Source organism: Rhipicephalus sanguineus, chromosome 9, assembly GCF_013339695.2.
Source record: "Rhipicephalus sanguineus isolate Rsan-2018 chromosome 9, BIME_Rsan_1.4, whole genome shotgun sequence".
NCBI lineage: Eukaryota > Metazoa > Arthropoda > Arachnida > Ixodida > Ixodidae > Rhipicephalus > Rhipicephalus sanguineus.
This window is the reverse complement of record NC_051184.2, coordinates 71,771,380-71,793,300: the sequence shown is the minus strand read 5'-3', so window position 1 is coordinate 71,793,300 and position 21,921 is coordinate 71,771,380. Positions and strand designations below refer to the sequence as shown.

Sequence of the window (21,921 nt, the reverse complement as noted above, 5' to 3'; positions counted from 1 at the left end):
GTTCTTTATTTCTAGTGTTTTTGGATTCCATATTTCTTCCGTATATATTTCGCAATATTTTCAGATTTCTTCAACACGTCTGTATATATTTAAGCGTTATTTCTTCTTACGTAGACAAAACATAAACTTGCAAGCATTGATAACAGCTAGTTCTGTCTGAATTTCGGTAAGAAAAGCTACTAATATCTGGGGTTTAACGTCCCAAAACCACGATTTGATTATGAGAGACGCCGTAGTGGAGGGCTCCGGAAATTTCGACCACCTGGGGTTCTTTAACGTGCACCTAAATCTAAGTACACGGGCCTCAAACATTTTCGCCTCCATCGAAAATGCAGCCGCCGCGGCCGTAAGAAAAGCTACTGTCATTATCATCATCATCATTCATAGAATCCTGCCGCCGCCTTGGTACAGAAGCAGCAAATAGCGACAATATTTTTCCCAAAAACTTTACTTTTAACACATTTATCATTGATTATATCAACAATTCTCAGGGCTACCACAAGGGACTGGACTTCTGGAGTGACACCGAGCCCCTTCCGCTGGAGGACGACATCTACGCCACGACGCGATTCGCAGAGCGGGCCAGATCTATAATTCAAAACAGCGACACATCCAAGGTAAGAAGGAAATTTCCCTTCATGGACTGCTAAAGCCTTTCGCGGACAAAAATAAATAAATAAATAAATAAATAAATAAATAAATAAATAAATAAATAAATAAATAAATAAATCCCGCGCCAATGTCGTTCTTGTGTAGGTTTTGGTGTAGTTCTAAAGCCTGCGCTTACTGCAGCTCCACTCAGAGTTTCCCAGAATTACCTAGAGGGAAATCTGGCACTAGTGAGCTGCTCTATGCATGGGAATGACTGTATATGTGAGCCTCGGACTTAGCTAAGATTGGTATCGTTCACAAAGACACGTCCTCGAAGACGTGCCTGGCTTCAACGACTTCCTTGCGTCAAAATGGTTGATTTCATACTGAAAGAACACGTAGTAAGCTGTTTCTTTTAGCTCGAAAGCGTTTCATGCGTGGATGAAGTTGTATAATACACGCTAACAGATGGCAAAGAAAAAAACTAGAAGAAAAAGTTCCGCCGCCGGGAGTCGAACCTACGACTCCTCGCTCCGCAGCACGCGGCGCGAACCGACTCAGCCACAGACGGCCCGTCCTTTAGCGTGCTAACGGCGAGCTATTTATAGGCCTTTTCACAGGAGAGAAAAAAACGCCGCCATGCTGGGCTGCGCGCGGGAGTACAAAGGCTGACGTCACAGCCTCGGCAGTGCACTTTTGGGGGGTCACGCCTCTTTAGCGCAGCCCAGAGAGGATTATGGCGACGCGCAGGGAGCTGTCTGTGAAAAGGTCTATACACACCATTTACCGTTGGCGGTACTCTGAGATCGGTGGCACTTCAGCGTGTTTTCGTTATCGCTAGCGAGATGGCGCGAAGGGCTCGAAGGGTGCCCTTTAAAGTTCGTCGTGTTTCTTTCTTTCGCCGTCTGGTTATGCCATACAGGTGAGTGGACCTTTATTCTACAATATAATACGCGTGAATGAGATCCATTTATAAAAGTTTTGTTTTAAAGGAGCTTCATTTGCGCAGTCGTATCCACTTTTTAGCCGAAGCCTCGATCAACACCAGCCAACGCAAGCCTCGCAGACACATATACCGTCATTCCCATCGCCGCAACGGCGCCTCTTAAGAAATTCGCATAGACGGTGGCGCCATATTTCCCTCTAGGTATTATTGTGAGAAACTCTATGGCTCCACTACCGTGAAACCTGAGGACGGGCGTAGCACAGGCAACCCAGCGATTCGCGGCGCTTGCCTAGGCGGTGGCGCCCTCTGTTTCACGGCGCGGTTATCAGCCGCACGTTTCAAAAGCGCATTTCGCGATTTTAGGTAAACTATTGCGATTAATTCTTGGTCATTTCTGTAGTTCATAGTATTTTAGACCTTGTTTATTCTGCAGAGGATTTGAACCTTGTTAGCTTTGTTTTAGGCCTGTATTGATCACAGCGTGACCATGCGACATGAGACGGTAGATGAGCGCAAGCCGGGCCTCTAAGGTGGTACGCACTTAAAAGATAAACCGAGCTAATTGCACCAAACAAGGAGTGACAGCAGTTCCAAATGTAAACGTTCATCACTCGCAGACATGGTTTTCAGATGCGCAATGATTTATCTTGAGCAAATTCATTTCTATGAGTATTTATGAATGCATCGCTTGAAAACTAATCTATTTCCACAGAGTTCAGTTGCGTGCACAGCGTCAGAAAGCAGCCTAGCGGTGCAATACGCAGGTCGAATGCTCCAAAAGCTAAAAAAAAACCTATTTGCCGTTGTGCCTGATTTTCCTGCGAGCAGATGAACTGCCAAAGCGCCGCGTTGAATGGGCAGGCAACTTATTCTGCATAGACCTCGAAACAAATTCAAGCGTATACCGTACGTGAGCCCATCATGAATGAACGTCAGGATTCACAGCTACAATGCACGCACCCACTTGCAGCCCATGTTCCTGTACCTGGCTGAACAGGCCACGCACAGCACCTACTGGCCGGTGTGGCTTCAGGCTCCAGATGGCAACGTTGAAAAGTTTACTTATATCGGCAACGAAAACAGGACCATTTATGCAGGTAAGCCTGAAACGTGGACTTCGTATAAATGAAATGAATTTCATTTCCTGTGAACAGTGTACCAAAAGGGACACTAAAGGAAAATATTAAGTCAACGTTGATTGTAGAAATAGCGGTCCAGAAGCCTCGTAGTGCTACCTTGTGCCAAGGAAGTGCTTATTTCGAAATAAAATCACGTTTTATAGTGGTCCGCATCGCGTTAGCGCACTTCAAGTCACCCGCCTGGAAGCGGTATTTCTCACGTCACTGTGGCCGTGCCCAACGTTACCCGCCTTCACTCGTGTACTGGCGGCGTGCACCAGTCGGGCATCCGGCAACATCACATGCATGCGGCATTTTGTCGAATTTTCTGCCAGAGCGACTTTCACGAGCGTGCAAAACACACGCGGCAGTACGCGATACCACTGAGGCGCGATCGCGTGAGCGAAGCAGGGTGCCGGGCGAATCGAACAGAACCTTTGAACCGCGCGCGCCGTTCCCCATGGCAACGCCAAAGAAGTTCTTTTTTCCATGAATCAAAGAGAAACGAACAAGCAGCATTTTATTACGTCTTTTGATGCTCGGAAGGTTCTTTTTTTACTGCTGCTAGTTTGGTTACTAGTGATTTATTGTAGGCCGACTTCCATACGTCATCGGGATCACTTCGAAAATGTCCCACCCGTGGCGCTCGTCGTGTGATACATTTAGCTTAATTTATCGGTAAGTAGGGCACTAATGTTGATAATATTTTCGTCTTAGACGTTGTCCTACATTGAGCTTTCACTCTGACATAAATTGTTATTTGTCTTTAGTGTCCCTTTAACATAGGCGTTCCGCGCGATGTACAGTCCTGAGCAATACCAGAGGGAACACTGAATTCGCGTTTAATCAACAATGACTTGTAATGTACCGTTATGAATGGGACGTATTGAATTGAAATAGATACCTTTCCGCTTGAGAATTTATGGTTATTAATGCATTTGCGCTTGCCAACTGCGTTTAAGCACTGTGACCTTTAAAATGTAATTTCAGCGTTCCCTATCATATTGCTCTAGACTATACATATTGTTCAGGTTCTCATATGGCCATGTTAAAAAAAAAAACAGGGGCCCGTTTTCACAAAAAAAAAAGTTTTTTACGATAGTTCCCTTATTACGTATTCTGGCCAAGCACTTGCGGTCACTGACATTTTATTCGCGATGTTGAACGCAAAGCGCTGTAATTTTGACCGCGAGTTTAATATTAGAGAGTTTTAGTGCGGCAGCACGCAAAACGCTAAAACGTAGCGGGCAAGACTGCGCATGCCCTGAACGCAACACAGTTTTCGACGTTCGTCGGGACGAAAGGAGAAAGTATACTAATAATAGTAATAATAATAATAATAATAATAATAATAATAATAATAATAATAATAATAATAATAATAATAATAATAATAATAATAATAATAATAATAATCAAAAGTTTATTTAATGTGCCCAGGAACAACCGTAAGGTCTTTGTACTGGCGCACGAAAAAAAAAACAAAAAAAGCAAAGGCAAACATTCATAATAAAATATCAGGGATAAAAAACGTTATAATATTGCACATATACAACTATGCGCAGGCAGAAAAAAAGTTTCAACAGTGTACGACGCTATGTAAGTACAGTGCAAAGCTCGGAGCAGAACAACGACTGGGAGCTGTGAAAAACATCGAGCTCCAAAAAGTAAGCATTGTAAAGACGTTGTATCCTGCCAATGGTCGAATGTTCACAGAGGCAGGCGGTTACATGAAAAGGTGTATTCTCTTGGGTCAGCTTACGTGGAATTCGGAAATTAAGACAGTTGAGAAGTACAGGGCAGGATATGATACCATGCACAAGCTTGTAAAGAAATAACAGATTAGCGCGATTTCGTCGGCAGCAAAGTGATGGCAACGATAATAATCCAGCAGCGTTAGAACGAGATCCAGAGTCATTTCTAGCGAAACGATGGTTGTAAATGCTTAGGATTTTTTTCTGGACTCGCTCAATGGCGTTGCTGCTGGAATTAGGAATGCCATTCCAGATCACAGATGCATACTCTAGTTGAGGAAGACATAGCGCGGTGTACAATTTTCGGAAGGGCACAGGAGAACGGAATTCTCTAGACATTCTGCAAACACAGCCTAGGGTGCGAAGACCCCGCAAAGCAACACGCTTAGCGTGAGCAGAAAAGTGTAAGGTGCTATCAAAAAGAACACCTAGATCATTGATCTCACATACCTTACACAACGACACAGAATTGACAGAATATAAAAATGGCACACTAGATCTTTTTCGAGTGAAGCTCATTACCTTGGTTTTTGAAATGTTTAGGGACAGGTTATTGCTCCAGCACCATTTAGAAAAAGAACACAAATCAGATTGCAGCAAGCGACAATCGATAACTGAATGAATTTCCTTAAATATCTTTAAGGCATCGGCATACAAAAGGAAAGAAGAATTCAGAATGACAGAAGAAACATCATTAACATAAATTAAAAAGAGGAGTGGGCCCAGTACCGACCCTTGAGGAACCCCACTAGTAGCTTTATCAAAGAGGACGTTTGGCCATTAACGGCAACGTAACATGATCTATCAAGAAGATAGCTATGGAGGAGATTCACAATTGAAGAATCAACATCAAAGTGTGCAAGTTTATCCACAAGCAGAGAATGGCTGACAACATCAAAAGCTTTGCTAAGGTCACAGTAAATAGCGTCAACCTGTCCTCTCTGCGAATTAGGCGTGGAGACTTGCATCATGAAACTGGCAAGATTAGTGACAGTTGAGCGGCCAGCGAGAAACCCATGCTGATTCACAATCAATGAATTTTTTACATCAAAAGACAATATTTTGTGAAGAGCAAGCTCAAAGATTTTGGATGCGGCACAAAGAAGGGAAATAGGGCGGTAGTTCGAGACGTCACTTTTACAGCCAGACTTAAACACTGGGAAAACACGAGCAGTTTTCCACATGCTAGGAAACGTTGAAGCATGCAGATACTTATTAAATATGGTAGTCAATACTGGTACAAGTATACTGCCATAGGCTTTTAGTATGGCAGAGGGGATGCCATCTGGGCCAGCTGAAAAGGATGGTTTCAAGCGCTTAATGCATTCTGAAATGGAATCTTCATCTAGCGACACAGCATCAGCTGTGCCAACTGCCTTAACCTGTCGACCGTTACTAGCTACAGAGGCTGGAGACTTATAGACAGATGAAAAATGCATGGCAAAACAGTCAGCAACGGCTTGAACTTCTACTCCATTTGGGTCCAGTATCTTGAAGGACTCGCCACTTTTGCTCGACCGTTTGCGCACATACTTCCAAAACTCAACCGGCCTGTCAGACGCGCTTTTTTCTAAAAATGAAATATATAGACTGTGATCCCGTTTATAAAGGCGTTTACAAAGAGTACGAAAACGACAGAATTCTTCCTTCAAATGAGTTGATGCAGAACGTTTATACTTCCTGTGTGCACGATCTTTATGTTTCAGTGCACTTCTGATGAGAACCAGGAGGGATATTTACAATGATGAGGTGTATACTGGGGAATGAACTTGCGCATGCTGGTCAAGATAAGCTCCGTAAATAATAATAATAATAATAATAATAATAATAATAATAATAATAATAATAATAATAATAATAATAATAATAATAATAATAATAATAATAATAATAATAATAATAATAATAATAATAGTAATAATAATAACAATAATAATAATAATAATAATAATAATTGTAGGGGTTTTACGTCCCAAAACTACATTGTTATTATGAGGGACACCGTAGCTGAGGCCTCCGGAAATTTTGACCATCTGGTGTTTTTCAATCTGCACCAAAATATAAATACGGAAAGAGAAAGTGCTTGAAGCGTGAGACTAATTCCTGTGCCTTCGCTCGCACTTTACGGATTCGAAAAATGTTTGCCGCAATCAGTTCGCGAGACGATAAACTCCGACAGTGAGGTCATTCGATGATCACTTGGAATAGTGTAGCAGCTGGCCCTTTACCAGTCACTTGTGAGATTTATTGTTCAGCATTTATTTTTGTTGTTTAATTTCTGCCACTCACTTGTCGGCTTTGTTGTCTTCCTTCTATCGCTTTCAGTCCTTTTCCCGTATTTTTTTCTTGCATTGCTCATAACTAGGGCTCCTTGTTTTCTGATAAATCCGAAAAAATCCGATGAACAATCGCCGGTAAAATTTTTGGCAATTAGGATTTATCCAATAAACTCCGATTCCAAGAAGCCATTTTCAACGTTCAAAGGGCATTTTCAAAGCTGAGAATCATCAATCGAAAGGAGCGCACCTCTATCAGCGGCAGCAACCACATAAAATATGCTTGCGTCTATTTTAACAAGTTTTAATGTTTTAATACGAACAAACGTAGGTGTTTTCTATTCAACTATTTGTGCTTGTATGCATATGTGTTTGCGCGTTCAGACCTTCCGGATATCTAAAATACACTTAGTGTGTTCGAATGTTTTCGTGTTAAGGTTTCGGAGTATTGAGAATAATAATAATAATAATAATAGGTGCTTTATTTTTCATCAAGAAGATGAGGGCGGCTAGGAGAAAAAAAAGGCCGCACCTCCCCGGAGGGGATCGTGAGGAAATGCGAATGCATTTAGGGGCACCCGATGAGTGTGCGAATAATTAATGATGAGAGACGAGAGTGTGCACGTAAGCATTATTTATTCATACGTCAGCACCTGTTCGTGTTATCGTTGTACCTGACGGCCACAATCACCGCCTTGTGGTCGCTGAAGTGCACGGTCAAAGGGTCTTTGAGAAGCATACGCGTGGCACAGTTTCGCGTAAAGACCAGATCAATGCAACTCCCGTGAATGCTAGTGGGGCACGTGTTGTCGGAGGCGGCAGAGAGACAATGCATAGAGTGCTTGGTCTGCATGTACTCCACCAGCCACTCGCCACTCTTCTTGCGCACGTCAACGTTGAAGTCGCCGACCAAGACAATGGGATCAGAGGGTCTGGAGCGCACACGCACACTTTCTATAGCCGCGTCCAGCTTCGCGGCAACGGCGTCCCGAGCGAGGTTGGGCGCGAGGTACACGGTCACCACAAAGACTCCGTCTCCGGTGTAGGCAAGGGTGTACAAGTCCTTGTACGGAGACGCGTCTCGAACGGGAGACGTGGCAACGGCGTGCGACATCAGTTCCCGTACTCGCATCGCGGAGCGAGCTCCGCGATGCGAATGCCCTCACCGGGCACACTCCTCCTCTACCTTACCCTCCGCTGCTTCGCGATGCGGACGCCATCACACGCCCGCGCGCTCCTCCTCTCCCTTACCCTCTGCCGCTCACCACCTGCTCCGGTTGCTAGGCGCGGCGCAGATGTTGCTAGGGGCGAGGAAGAGCGTGCGCGGAGAGATCTGTGCGCACGCCGACCAGGGACGCAGGACAACCCCCGACTAAGAAATGCATTCGCATTTAAAAGCTGAGAAGCAGCTTGACTAGCTCCTGCACCCCCCTCCCCCCAAGAAAGTACATTTTGGCGAGTTTACAGCAGTGCACATCAACAGCCTTGAGCGTTCGGTCTGGGGCGCGCACCCGAGCGGTTCACTTTGTCCTCATTCCAGTCAGGCTGGTGTATCTGAATAAGTGCCATGCCCACCTGCTGTCCTGCATTAAGACGTCGGCGGCCCTCGCAGGCCAGCTTGCTCCTGGCTTCTCGAGCCTTATACGACGAACGTGCAACCTCTCCTTGAATGGCCTTTATGGTCACTCGTCAGTGGCCGCCCAAGGCCGGTCAACCGACATCTCGCGGCCCTCGTTCCGGCCACTGTCTGGTATACTTGATCCTGAAGCATAGCAGCGCCACACCTTAGTCGGTACGCTACCACGGCGGCTCAGTAGGCCTGTGAAGACTACGAAATTCTTGATTTTACAAAAGTTTGTGCATTCCACGTCGACCTTAAAACATGGAGGTTTTGACCCTATATCATTTATTTATCTATCTATCTGCATTCGCATTCAAGGAATGGTAGACGCCCTGGACCAGTCGATCGGCGTGCTGATGGAGGCGCTGGAAGAGGCTGGAATGCTGGACAACACGGTGCTCGTGTTCAGCGCGGACAACGGCGCTCTCCCGTACGGGCCCGGGCAGAACTACGGCTTCAACTGGCCCCTGCGAGGCATCAAGGCCACTCTCTGGGAAGGCGCCCTCCGAGCCGCGGCTTTCGTCTGGAGCCCGCTGCTGGCTAAAAGCCCGCGCGTGGATACCCACCTGTTGCACGTGAGCGACTGGCTGCCCACGCTGTACTCGGCTGCCGGTGAGTCCCAGCAACCATTTTATCTCGAAGGAAAAAAATTAAAGCCAGTTCCACGCATGTGAAATCTGAGTAAACAGCGGAGAGAGCACGCAAGAGCCACAACCCGGCGAACGCAGACTATTGTTCGCGAAAGCAGTTTATTGTTCATCGTCTTCTTTCTTCTTTCCTTAATCTCCCTTTTAGATGCGAAGGATCTTATAGCAGAGTTCAATCCGGTGGTGGTGTGCGGCGTGACCACACCTACTGCGCATGCGCGAACCCTCTCCACACACCTCTTCCACTTTTTCCCTGTCCACTTCCCCTCCCCCTCTCCACATCCCCTCTCCCACTTTCTCGGCACGCACTGGAAATGGGCGGTTTGAAAACGCGTTTGTCTGAGCCGCTGTGGTCGGTGGCGATTCGCAGCTTTAAAGCCTTGTAATAAATTACACAGTTTACGCACAGAGCTTAAATCGGTCTTTAAATGGTCCTTAGGATTTGCTCTACCGGCGCAATGTGTTCGTACGAAATCGTCAAAACCGTTTCAGGGTCCCTTTTATGAACGCCAAAATTCGTATTGCTCGATGTGACTGTATGACGAACATAAGTGCCAGGTGGAAACATGAAAACCATGACGTGCATGTCATGTGTGGCATGATTTACATGTTACACTCATGGTGCACTCGCGGCCATTTCGCTTGTTTGATATACACCAAAATCGGTATTGCGCGATGTGACTGTATGACGAACATAAATGACATGCCCTAACATTTAGAATGTAAATGTGAAGAAAGTAAAGTGGACGAAAAGATGACTTGCCGCCGGCAGGGACCGAACCTGCGACCTTCGAATAACGCGTCCGATGCTCTACCACTGAGCCACGGCGGCGGTCATCCTCCCGTCCACTTTCTGGGGTATATATGTTGATTAAACCTAGGAGTGTTAGTCAGCGCCAATCGCAGCCATGGCGGCGATTGGCGCTGACTTGTTCATCGTCTTCTTTCTTCTTTCCTTAATCTCCCTTTTAGATGCGAAGGATCTTATAGCAGAGTTCAATCCGGTGGTGGTGTGCGGCGTGACCACACCTACTGCGCATGCGCGAACCCTCTCCACACACCTCTTCCACTTTTTCCCTGTCCACTTCCCCTCCCCCTCTCCACATCCCCTCTCCCACTTTCTCGGCACGCACTGGAAATGGGCCTGTATTTCAGGTGTCTGTATTTCAAACACCCGCCGGCAGGGACCGAACCTGCCATGGTCGCAGGTTCGGTCCCTGCCGGCGGCAAGTCATCTTTTCGTCCACTTTACTTTCTTCACATTTACATTCTAAATACTACAGGTAACACCCCCTGTACTTTCCTTGGCGTTATTGTCTGTTAGTTCTCATTAATATTGTGTCTAACAAAGATAAACGAGCCCTTGAAAAATCATAGCTTTCCTTCATGCCCTAACATTCGAATCATGTTATATGCATGTCATGTACGGTATTACTTACATGACACTATTATGGTGTGCTTCCGGTCGTTGTGTTAACTCGATATATACAAAAAAAAGTGTACGGCATGCTACGAGTGCGTGACGAATATAAATGACAGGTCATGCATTGTATATAACAGAATATACGTTTCATAAGCATGGCATATACCAGATTGTGCATGCATGCATGCATGGCAAACAAGCGATATATGGTGAACTAGATGCCATGGCATGAATGATTTCATTTGGCTCAAAGACAAACAAGGCGATGTGTGCAGCTCTTTGCTGGCTGCTTCGCATTCATCGAGTCCCACAGTGCGTGGGATCTGCCGGATTTTTTCGTTTTCTTAGTAATCAAGGGGAAACAATCTAGGTAGGTGGTTGCTTAAATCAAATGTGTGGCCTCATAGAATGAAGGGCGTGGAGAGCTGTTTTTCGAAAGATCAATATTAAGATCTCCAACTAAAATAACAGGCATATTGAGGATATGTGCATAGTCCAGAAGATCACGTAGAAACTGAACAAATTCAGCAGTTTCGCTAGATGGGAGGCGATAAGGGCAAGCAACCAGGGTTCCAGAACATTTCACAGTGACCGATACATAATGAGTACAAACAATAGAAAAGTGTGACAAAACTTCGTACTGAAGATTTTCTTTAAAGTTCAATGCAACGCCACCGCCTCTACGGTTTTCTCTAAACATCCCCTCAAATTTGTACCCAGGAAACAATACAACATCGTTTGCACTTGTGAACCATGTTTCCGTGTATGCGAGAATATCAAATCTGTGATTTAGAGAATGCAGAGGTGTCTGTATTTCAAACACCCTATTTTTCAGGCTTCTAATATTGACGTGAAAAACTGACATCCTGTCAGTTTCATGAACCCGACAACTGCGCACAGCTAATCGATGAAGCATCGTAGTAAAACGGCGTGGTCTGTGATGCCATGGTACGAAAAAAGGAAGGTAAAACAGATAAGCAAGACGAAGGAACAGGGGCGCCCATTTAGATTACCTTTTCGAGGTCGGCATCACGTGCAATCTGTATGGCCGGTTCATCGCTGGACTTGCGCACAAACAGCTTCCCATTGCTGTGCTAGGCGTGTTCATGGTGCTTCTCTGTAGCCTTTGCCCTCATCATCCGCATGAGCTTTTTGTTCTGCGCTGTTAAATTGTCAAGAAAGTAGACCGTAGACTTAGATTGCCTCATAGTTTGCCTTTTTTGCCATCCACTAATCCTTCACTACACGCGAAAAAAAGTACCAGCACTGCTGGTGTTTTGCCACGTTTAGTTGACATTCTATGAAGGCCTACTACGTCTTGTTTAGTAAACTGAGGCAACTCTAAGTCCTGTGTAATAGCATTGATCCTTTGGAACAGATTTTCATTTTGAACCTCAGCAAGACCACGTACTTCTAAGTTATTCCTCCGACTGTATTGTTCCAGGCTGTTTATTTGCCGTCGTAATTCTACGACTTCCCTATCTGTGTTCATCGTCTCAATCTTTTCAACTCTTTTCTTTAAAGCAACAATCTCAGTTGACTGAAGCTCCATTTCTGCAAGTACCTTATCGTACTGATCTGAAAGATGCGAGATAGGCTTTTCCATACTTTCCGCAGTTTCTTTGACCTGGAAAAGGACATCCAGCTTCTGTTTGATTTCGGGCAGTTTAGAAAGCTCTTTGTTGATTTCTATTAGCATCTTTTCAGTGAGGGACTGCTCATTCTGTGCCTGCTTTGTTACTTTTGGAGGGCCTCGAGCATCTGAGATTACGCATGTCTGACATCTCCAGCTTTTTTTAGCAGTGTCTACCATTGCTTTGTAGCCTGTCTTATTAGTACCAGAACAGGTGCCCAAATGATAACCATAACCGCATTCTGAACAGCTAAGACACGAGCCATCTGTTGCAAGTGACTGATTACAAACCAGACATTTATCGGAAGTAGAATTAGCCATTGCACTTACGAAGGAAAAAAGATGCGGTACTGAAGCAACAGCACAGACTCAAGTGCAGGCACGCGCACTTTTGCCTGTGCACTCAAAGTAAATCAGTAGTGGTATAACTGGAGTCACTCAGCAGCAGAGGCCATCGAACGTATATATTAGGTCACAAGAACTTGCAATGCAGATGCGGCAATATCAGCAATACACACAGCCTTGGCAGCGGCAGCAGCGAAAAAATATCTTCATCTTAATCAGAACCAAAAGAAATCCACACTAACCTGAACAAAATCGATGCAAAGATCTTGAGTACGCGTGCGCGCACAGGCTGCCACCGCTGCCAAAGCGCGAAAGTGTGAGAAACGCCCGCCAAGAACCAGGAAGAAAGCCGCGGGAATACGTCACTGCACGTCACGCGAAAGTAGGCAGATGTCACGCCAGCTACCGTTGGTGATAGCCGCAGGAACTGCAGGCACGAGCGTCACCAATTCGGTCTTTCGATGAATAGGCTGAAAAAATCGGTGCAATGGTCTTGAGTACGCATGTGCGCAAAGGCTGCCGCCGCTGCAAAAGTGTGACTTCAGCCTCGTGTCAAAACAGCGTTAGCTAGTTGTTGCTGCCTCCCCTTATCATATTATTCTCGTCGGACAGTCGCGACGCACGTGCTTCCGAAAGAGAGTGAGCGTGTCCCTTTAAAACGAGGGCGGCAAGTGATGACTCACAAAAAAAGAGTCGAAGGCCACTTTTTTTTGTTAGAGTGTAGGAATGAACGAGAGACAGGACACAGTTTGAACTGCAAGCAGTTCAAATAAACGTGGCCGCGTGTACAAGAGAGGGTGCGTGCGAAGGAAAAGCGCCTGTCCTACCTACACTCCCTTGTGAATATGGCTACCTGTTTGCTGTGCCTATGTGCGGTTCCAGTATACAGAGTGTGTTTTTTTTAAGACAACAAAGGCCAGTTATCAAAACGCTATGTCAGTCAGGCTCTTGTCGTCTTCGCGTACGAACTCTATGCATAAGCGGAAATACTTTGCTGCGGCTAAAGCGACATAGAAATGACTAATTAAGAATAACTTCGTAATTACCTTCTTAGTTTCTTATTTGTGGGGCGTCTTTTATACTGGAGAGTTGTAGGGCGTCAGAATTTATGGGATACCAATTGTTTTAAAAATCGCAATACTTGTACGCAATTAGAGATATGCATCATCAAATTTCAATCGCGATATTCAAAGTGGCTGCGCACGGCTCGCAGGTTAGCTTACTGTCCTAAACATGATGTACCGTCGCAGCATTCTCTTTACCGCGTCTTAAACGCAGTTAATAATAATTTTTGGGGTCTAACGTCCCAAAACCACGATATGATTATGAGGGACGCCGTAGTGGAGGGATTCGGGAATTTCGACCACCCGGGGTTCTTCAACGTGCACCTAAATCTAAGTACACGGGCCTCGAGCATTTTCGCCTTGATCGGAGATGCGGCCGCCGCGGCCGGGATTCGATCCCGTGACCTTCGGGTCAGCAGTCAAGCACCATAACGACTAGAGGCACCGTGGCGGGTCTTAAACCTAGTTAATGTGGCCATGACAAGGTCATCCAACAGTTTGCGATTTTCAGCGAAAAATAGAACTAGATCGTCTATTGCACCTATACATATGCGGAAAATGCCCTGTAAAATAACATTTCAGCACAAAAAAAGTCCTAGAAGTCCCCGGCTTTAAACCCCGCCCACCGGCTGCGATCGCCATTTTGCCATGGCGTGTGTGACGCCATGTGCTGCATAGAGCGGAGCCGTCGTCCTCTACCAAAGTTTCAGCCGCTGTAAATTGTTCAATTTCAGTGCCAAGCTGGAGAAAGCTGAAATGGCTCTATTGCACGCGCAGCTGACCAGGAAACAAAATCGTTCACTGGAAAGCAGACGCTCGCACAGCAAGCAGCTTTGCGTCACGGCTCGCGAGTGCGTCAGCGTTGCCCGAATCTCTGGCCACTCGCGTCTCTATAAGGATATTCAATTATTATTTAAGTGCTCGACCAAATGCGCTAAGTTTTTACCAGCCTGTTTGCGAACACGGGAGGATTCACCCACATAACACGGATTATGATCGAAAACTGCCTGTCATGGCCACTTTAAAAGAGAAATATACGCCAAGGAAACGCAGGGAGGTCAACCTGGCGCGAGTGACCGGTTTGCTACCCTGCACAGTGGTGGGGAAAAAGAGGTAGGAAAGAGGACAGAGAGAGAGAGAAATAAAATGAAAACGAAACACACACACACACACACACACACACACACACACACGCGCGCGCGCAAGACGTTCCAGTCAGAGCCGTTCTGAGAGACCGGTTGACCGCAGAAAGCGCAGTAGCGCTTGCACAGCCTTTTTCTGTGACGTTTGGTCCGGTCGATGGCGCAGGATCCTTTCTTACGACAGAGTGCGGCCACTTTAAGGTTGTGTATTGTAATTACACATTGTAATTGTGGTCATTGAGGGTAACTGACTGGATTCCAAGAGATGGCAAACGCGTGAGGGGGAGACAGAAAATTAGGTGGGTAGATGAGATTAAGAAGTTTGCAGGTATTACGTTGCAGCAGAAAGCACAGGACCGGGTTGATTGGCGGAACATGGGAGAGGCCTTTGCCCTGCAGTGGGCGTAGACAGGCCGATGATGATGATGATGATGATGATGATGATGATGATTGTAATTACGACGTCTCGACTGCTTGATACAGGAGGCAACATCGAAGAGCTTGGCAATATAGATGGCATGGACATGTGGCAGGCTTTGTCCACGGGAGAGGAGTCGCCGCGCACGGAGTTACTGCACGACATCGATGCGGATGCCGGAACAGCGGCCATTCGTTACGAAGACTACAAGCTGGTTGTGGGAAGCTACGGGGACCCATGGGACGGACGTCACGAGGTACCTTCGTTTCCAACTCTCGTTTTTAATGCGTATAACATTCCAGCTGCCTTCGGGCCATTTGGACCGAGCAACCTGTTATCTAACCCCGAGTGACGTGACGTCACACAAACACACACACACACGCACGCATGCACGCGCGCGCGCACACACCTACACGCACTCACTTAGGAGTGACATGTGTAACTCATAAAAATATAAAAGAAATATAAAAAAATAAAAATGTACTCCCGATGCAGTTGGTACTGTGTGCCTGTATTACCGAAGCCCTATGCTCTAAACACTGCGTAATAGGCAGAACAGAGCGCCTTTAATGATATCCCATCATGGCCGTAATGAAAGATCATATGGTCTCTTATGCATTCGTCTAAGGCGGCTGGAAGGCCAAAACCATTTTCTTCGTCTTCTTTTTATATGCGAAGCATCTTATGGCGGAGTTCAAAGCGGTGGTGTGCGGCGTGACCACCCTTACTGCGCATACGCAAACCCTCTCCACACACCTTCACTCCCCATCCCCCTCTCCCCTCCACACTCCCTCTCCATTCCTCCTCTCTCCCTTTCCCCTTCTCCACTACCCCTCTGAAACGCGGGCTCGACATGCCGAAACGCTGCTTCGCATCGCCTCATGGTCCACTTTAGTGGGAGATGGTGTGAATTTTTTTCCTGAGTCAGTTACATTGATCTCCCCCCTCCCCCCTGCGCACAGGACGCCAGTGCAGGGGAATATGGAGGCTTGAAGGATTGAGAGTTCATCAAACGAGGAACGTATCAAGAGCCAACGTTTCCACAAGGGTAGTTGCATGCGTCAGGCCCTGAAGATGACAACCCGCCATGTCGAAACCTAGCTTCATCGACATCCCCTCGACGACGATCTCTCATTACCAGTTGAAATTGATTTAGCGTTTAAATATAGGGCGTCTTTAAAGGAACACTAAAGGCAAACATGAAGTTGACGTCGATTGTTCAAATGGCGTTCCAGAAACCTCGTAGTGCTTTTTTTCGTGCCAAGGAAACGCTTACTTTGAAAGAATGTTAGCGCAATTCAAACCGCCAGCCTCCAAGAACGGCCTCGTGATGTGGCATTCGCCATGCTTGCTCTTTACAGTTCGATAGCCGGCGTAGCAAAGCAATGGGGCTTTGGCGGAGCACAACCATTTTCGATGAAGGAGAAAATGTTTGAGGCCCGTGTACTTAGATTTAGGTGGACGGTAAAGAACCCCAGGTAGTCGAAGTTTGCGGAGCCCTCCACTACGGCGTCTCTCATACTCATATCGCGGTTTTGGGACGTTAAACCCCAGATGTTATATTATATTGGCGGAGCACAGCGCGGCAAAAACGAACTTGCGCCGTTCTGAGGGGTAACGCCAAGAATGTCGTATTGCTGTAGCTCAGCTCAGTTCGAGCATGAAGGAAAGAAACCTTCCTTTGCTTCTTTGCTATTGTCTCTTTACTTCAAGCTCAAACTGAGCTGCGCTTTACAAATACGACATTGCAATGCACCAACTTGCCCAATCTTCAGTACTTGTTAACGTCAAGAAGTTCTTTTTGTGCATGAATTAGAATGAAATGCACAGGTTGAATTTTATTCCATTTTGTAGTGCACTGAAATATACTTTTTTGTCGTGTAGTTCGAGTATCATCATCATCAGCAGCAGCCTGTCTACGCCCACTGCAGGGCAAAGGCCTCGCCCATGTTCCGCCAATCAACCCGGTCCTGTGCTTTCTGCTGCCACGTTATACTTACAAACTTCTTAATCTCATCTACCCACCTAATTTTCTGTCTCCCCCTCACGCGTTTGCCATCTCTTGGAATCCAGTTAGTTACCCTTAATGACCACCGGTTATCCTGCCGACGTGCTACGTGCCCGGCCCATATCCATTTCTTCTTCTTGATTTCAACTATGATGTCCTTAACCCCCGTTTGTTTCCTTACCCACTCTGCTCTCTTCCCGTCTCTTAAGTTTACACCTATCATTTTCCTTTCCATCGCTCGCTGCGTCGTCCTCAATTGAAGTTGAACCCTCTTTGTAAGTCTCCAGGTTTCTGCTCCGTAGGTAAGTACCGGTAAGATGCAGCTGTTGTATACCTTCCTCTTGAGGGATAGTGGTAGATTACCATTCATGATTTGATAATGCTTGCCGAATGAGCCCCAACCCATCCTTATTCTTCTAGTTATTTCACTCTCATGGTTCGGCTCCGCGGTTACTACCTGTCCTAAGTAGACGTACTCCTTTACAACTTCCAGTGTCTCGCCACCTATCGCAAAGCGCTGTTCTCTGCCAAGATTGTTCCACATTACTTTAGTTTTATGCATATTAATTTTCAGACCTACTCTTCTACTTTCGAGTATACTTGCGAGTTCGTGTATACTTGTGATTAATTGTAGTGTAGCCTGTGACTATCGTACAGCAAGCTTGTGAGCAATTAAAGACACGTCGACAACGTCTAACAATAACGAGAACACAAACTGTATTACATAAAGTTACACAAACACACAGATACAGAGAAAATAAACTCGTGTCCTTTCCGTTCACTTTCGGCGTAGCGTCTGTCTGGTTCACTGTCTGGCGAGATTCTCACAGTCCCGTTCACTGTCTGCTAAATGTCCGTCTTCACCCCGCATCTCGGCATCTTTTTCCCGGAGTCGAGAAACCGCGGCGGCGGCGCCAAGAACACTTGCACCGTCGCGGTAACAGGATAGCCGAAGGTGGGTCCGACCGAGACGCCATAATTCTTTCTTCTTTTCTTCGTTCTTTCTTTCTTGCTAGCCCGTTTTCTCTATGCGCCCCCCTCAAATTACGAAACACATATAAGCAAAGAAAAGACACAGCAAAGCCTTACATCGGGCTTGTGTTCCAGAGATAATAATAATGATATGTAGGGTTTAACGTCCCAAAACCAGGATATGATTATGAGAGACTCCGTAGTGGAGGGCTCCGGAAATTTCGACCACCTTGGGGTTCTTTAATGTGCACCTAAATGTAAGTACACGGGCCTCAAACTTGTGTTCCAAAGTGTCCCCCTCGTCGTGCAAGTCATGTCCTTCATGTACCTTTATCTCTCGACGTCTAAAGCGCTGCTCTGTATTACATTGACGCTTTAGACGTTATCAAGTATTGTCATTTCACTATAACATTGAATACTATTAGCCCTTAGTGTACATGTAAGCTGTCAACCAGCAATAAGTATGCTCACGAAGAAGTGCGCGCAGGTGATCGGTAGCAGTGGACCTCAAAGGGACCTGGACGGCCTACAGGAAGAGTCGAGGACGGCGGCAGTGCTGCGCCGCTTCTACGGAGACCAGACCCTGTTCGAGCGTAGGAACAGCGAATGGAGGCGGGAGTCGACGGTCGACTGCGGCGCAGACACGACGAATTTCGCATCGGGCGAGCCGTACTACCTGTACAACTTGAAGGAGGACCCGTGCGAACTGCACAACGCGTCGAGGAGGAGGCGGCTGCGCCGCCTCCTCCTCGACGCGTTGGAGGGAATCTCGTTCCTCAGCGACGAGGTATCCCAACTACGCGAAGAAAACGAGCGCCTCCGCAAGGATCATTCCCGCGGTGTTGAACAACAAGCCCGTGTGGTCGCCTCCCTTCGTGCTGAGGTCCGCTTCCTGCGTGAGGAGCTGACGCGCCGCACGGCCGCCGTGTCAGTGAAGGCGCCTGTGATCCCTCCAGAGCAGGTGACCGTTGGCCGATCTGTGACCTCCAAGCAACCTGCGTACTCTGAACAGCCTCTGTCCAAAATTCTTTCATCTTCGAATTCGCCGCCATGTGACGTAGACACGTCCGAGCGTGTCAGTGTGATGCCTGCGACAGCCTCTTCTGCAGCGGTAACTGAGGGTGTGAGAAAGAAGAAACCCGCCTCGTTTGGAGCATTGAAGACATCCACTATATCTGTAGCTCAGCGGCCACAACGGCCACAACGGCCAAAGGCCATTTTTGTTACGAAGCTGAGCCCGGACACCACTGCTGCTGACATCAAAAAACATATTGCTTCATTCGATATGTCTCCCATTTCCTGCCGGCGACTTCAAACAAGATTCCAGTCATATTCTTCATTCTATATCGAAGCTGACGAGGAAACGCTACAACGCCTGAATGACCCTTCGATGTGGCCCCTCGGATGCCTCTTCAAGCCATTTCGTGGGGAGCTGCGCGATGACATGCTTCATCCCTCTGAGCAAGTGACTGGAAACGAAAGTGCCGTGTAACGTAGACATATTCTACCAAAATGCTCGGGGTCTGCGTACCAAGACACTGGAGTTTTTCTCTAATGTTCTTTCGTCTTGTTTTCCTATTATCGCTATTTCTGAAACCTGGCTCGGCACTGAAATTCTCTCATCGGACTTTTTTCCCCCGACTTACACCACCTTCCGCCGTGACCGAGATTTCAGTGAAACCAAACAGAAAGGCGGTGGCGTGCTGATTGCCATTGACAATTCACTGAAATCCGTTAGACGGAAAGACCTAGAAACTATCGAAGAATCGATCTGGCTAGAAATCAACCTTGAGCGCCGTGAAAAATTGTTGATTGGATGTTTCTATTTACCGCCCAGCATTTCCCCTGCCTCGTTTCACGATGTCATGTCTTCTATTGAACTTGTGATATCTTCTCATAGTGGGCACAGAATTATTGTTCTTGGGGATTTCAATGCACCTGGAATTGACTGGAGCACGCTTACCTTTTCTCATTACAATCATTTCTCAGAGAAAAAGTGCAGCCTGCTCTTGGACTTTCTGGCGTTTAATTCCCTAGTGCAACATAATTCAGTCGTCAATTCCAGTGGCAACGTCTTAGACCTGTGTGTGTCAAACGATCAACCCCTTGAAGTTTCCCGCTCCAACATCTCTCTTGTACGTCCGGACAAATTCCACCCACCACTTAACGTAAGATTATCTGCATCAGCCGAAACAACGAGCTACAGCAGTTACGTAAACAAATCTCCAAGATTTGCGTTCAAGCGAGGTGATTACACGGGCCTCTATCATCACTTGTCCACCGTTGAGTGGTCACAGGTTACTGACAAACCTAATGTTGATGACCAGGTTGATCGGTTTACGGAGCTTGTACTGAGCAGCATGCTTAATTTATTCCCCAGTATACACCTAAACAACGTAAATATCCCCACTGGTTCTCATCTGAACTTATCAGTGCACTGAAGCATAAAGATCACGCACACAGGAAATCTAAATGTTCTCCATCCAGCGAGTGGAAGGAAGAGTTCAGCTTTTTTCGAACTCTCTCTAAACGCCTATATAAACGGGATCATAGTTCGTACATTCAATTCTTAGAAAAAAGCGCCTCTGACAGGCCGGCTGAGTTTTGGAAGTATGTGCGTAAACGGTCTAGCAAAAGCGGAGAGTCCTTCAGACTACTAGACTCAAATGGGGTAGAAGTGCATGCCGTCGCTGACTGTTTTGCCACACATTTCTCATCCGTTTATAAGGCCTCAGACTCCAGCACTGATATCAGACAACAGCCCAAGGCAGTTAGCTCATCCAGTGCTTTGTCGCTGGATGAAAATCTTATCAGCGAATGCATTAAGCGCTTAAAACCATCCTTATCATGTGGCCCAGATGGCATCCCCTCCGCCATACTAAAAGCATATGGTACTATATTTGTCCCAGTACTGACTACGATATTTAATAACTGCCTGGACACTTCCACATTTCCTAGCATGTGGAAAACTGCTCGTGTTTTCCCAGTATTTAAGTCGGGCTCTAAGACAGATGTTTCTAATTATCGCCCGATTTCTCTACTATGTGCCACATCAAAGATCTTCGAACTGGCTCTTCACAAAATATTGTCTTTTAGTGTGAAAAACTCACTGATTCCAAATCAACATGGTTTTCTTGCTGGCCGCTCAACTACCACAAATCTTGCTAGTTTCATGACGCAGATCTCCACACCTATTTCTCAGAGAGGACAGGTTGACGTAATCTACTGTGACCTGAGCAAGGCTTTTGACGTAGTCAGCCACACACTGATTATGGTTAAACTTGCGAACTTTGACGTTGACTTGTCGATTGTGAATCTCTTGCACAGCTATCTGCTCAATAGATCTTGTTATGTTGCCGTAAATGGCCAAACCTCTTCTTTGTATAAAGTGACTAGTGGGGTCCCTCAAGGGTCGGTATTAGGCCCACTCCTATTTTTAATTTACGTTAATGATGTTTCTTTTGCCATTCGTAATTCTTCTTTCCTCTTGTATGCCGATGACATCAAGATATTTAAGGAAATTCATTCAGTTAACGACTGTCGCTTGTTGCAGTCAGATTTGTGTTCTTTTTCCGAATGGTGCAACGGCAATAACCTTTCTCTAAATACCGCAAAGACAAAATTCATGTCTATCACTCGCAAAACATCTAGCGTGTCATTTCAATACTTTGTCAATTCTGTGCCGTTATGCAAGGTTTATGAAATCAGTGATCTTGGTGTTGTTGTTGACAGCGCGTTAAACTTTTCTTCTCACGTTAAGCGTGCTGCTATGCGGGGCCTTCGTTCTCTCGGATGTGTTTGTAGAATATCTCGAGAATTCAGGTCTCCCATGGCCCTACACAAATTGTACACGGCAATATGTCTTCCGCAACTTGAGTATGCGTCCGTGATATGGAATGGCATTGCTCAATCCAGCGGTAACACCATTGAACGAGTCCAGAAAAAATTCCTCAGCATATATAA

General features: G+C 46.2%; 1 protein-coding gene across 1 annotated transcript in view; it reads left to right on the top strand.

Moving 5' to 3' along the window:
• The window catches only part of LOC119405633 (arylsulfatase B), a 49,871-nt gene that overhangs the window by 19,765 nt on the left and 8,185 nt on the right, over nucleotides 1-21,921 (top strand). Inside the window, exons 5-9 of the mRNA XM_049419469.1 lie at nucleotides 492-617; nucleotides 2,508-2,634; nucleotides 8,625-8,918; nucleotides 15,044-15,234; nucleotides 18,446-18,657. Of these exons, the coding sequence (XP_049275426.1) occupies nucleotides 492-617; nucleotides 2,508-2,634; nucleotides 8,625-8,918; nucleotides 15,044-15,234; nucleotides 18,446-18,657 (950 nt within the window). The remainder of the gene's footprint in view (nucleotides 1-491; nucleotides 618-2,507; nucleotides 2,635-8,624; nucleotides 8,919-15,043; nucleotides 15,235-18,445; nucleotides 18,658-21,921) is intronic.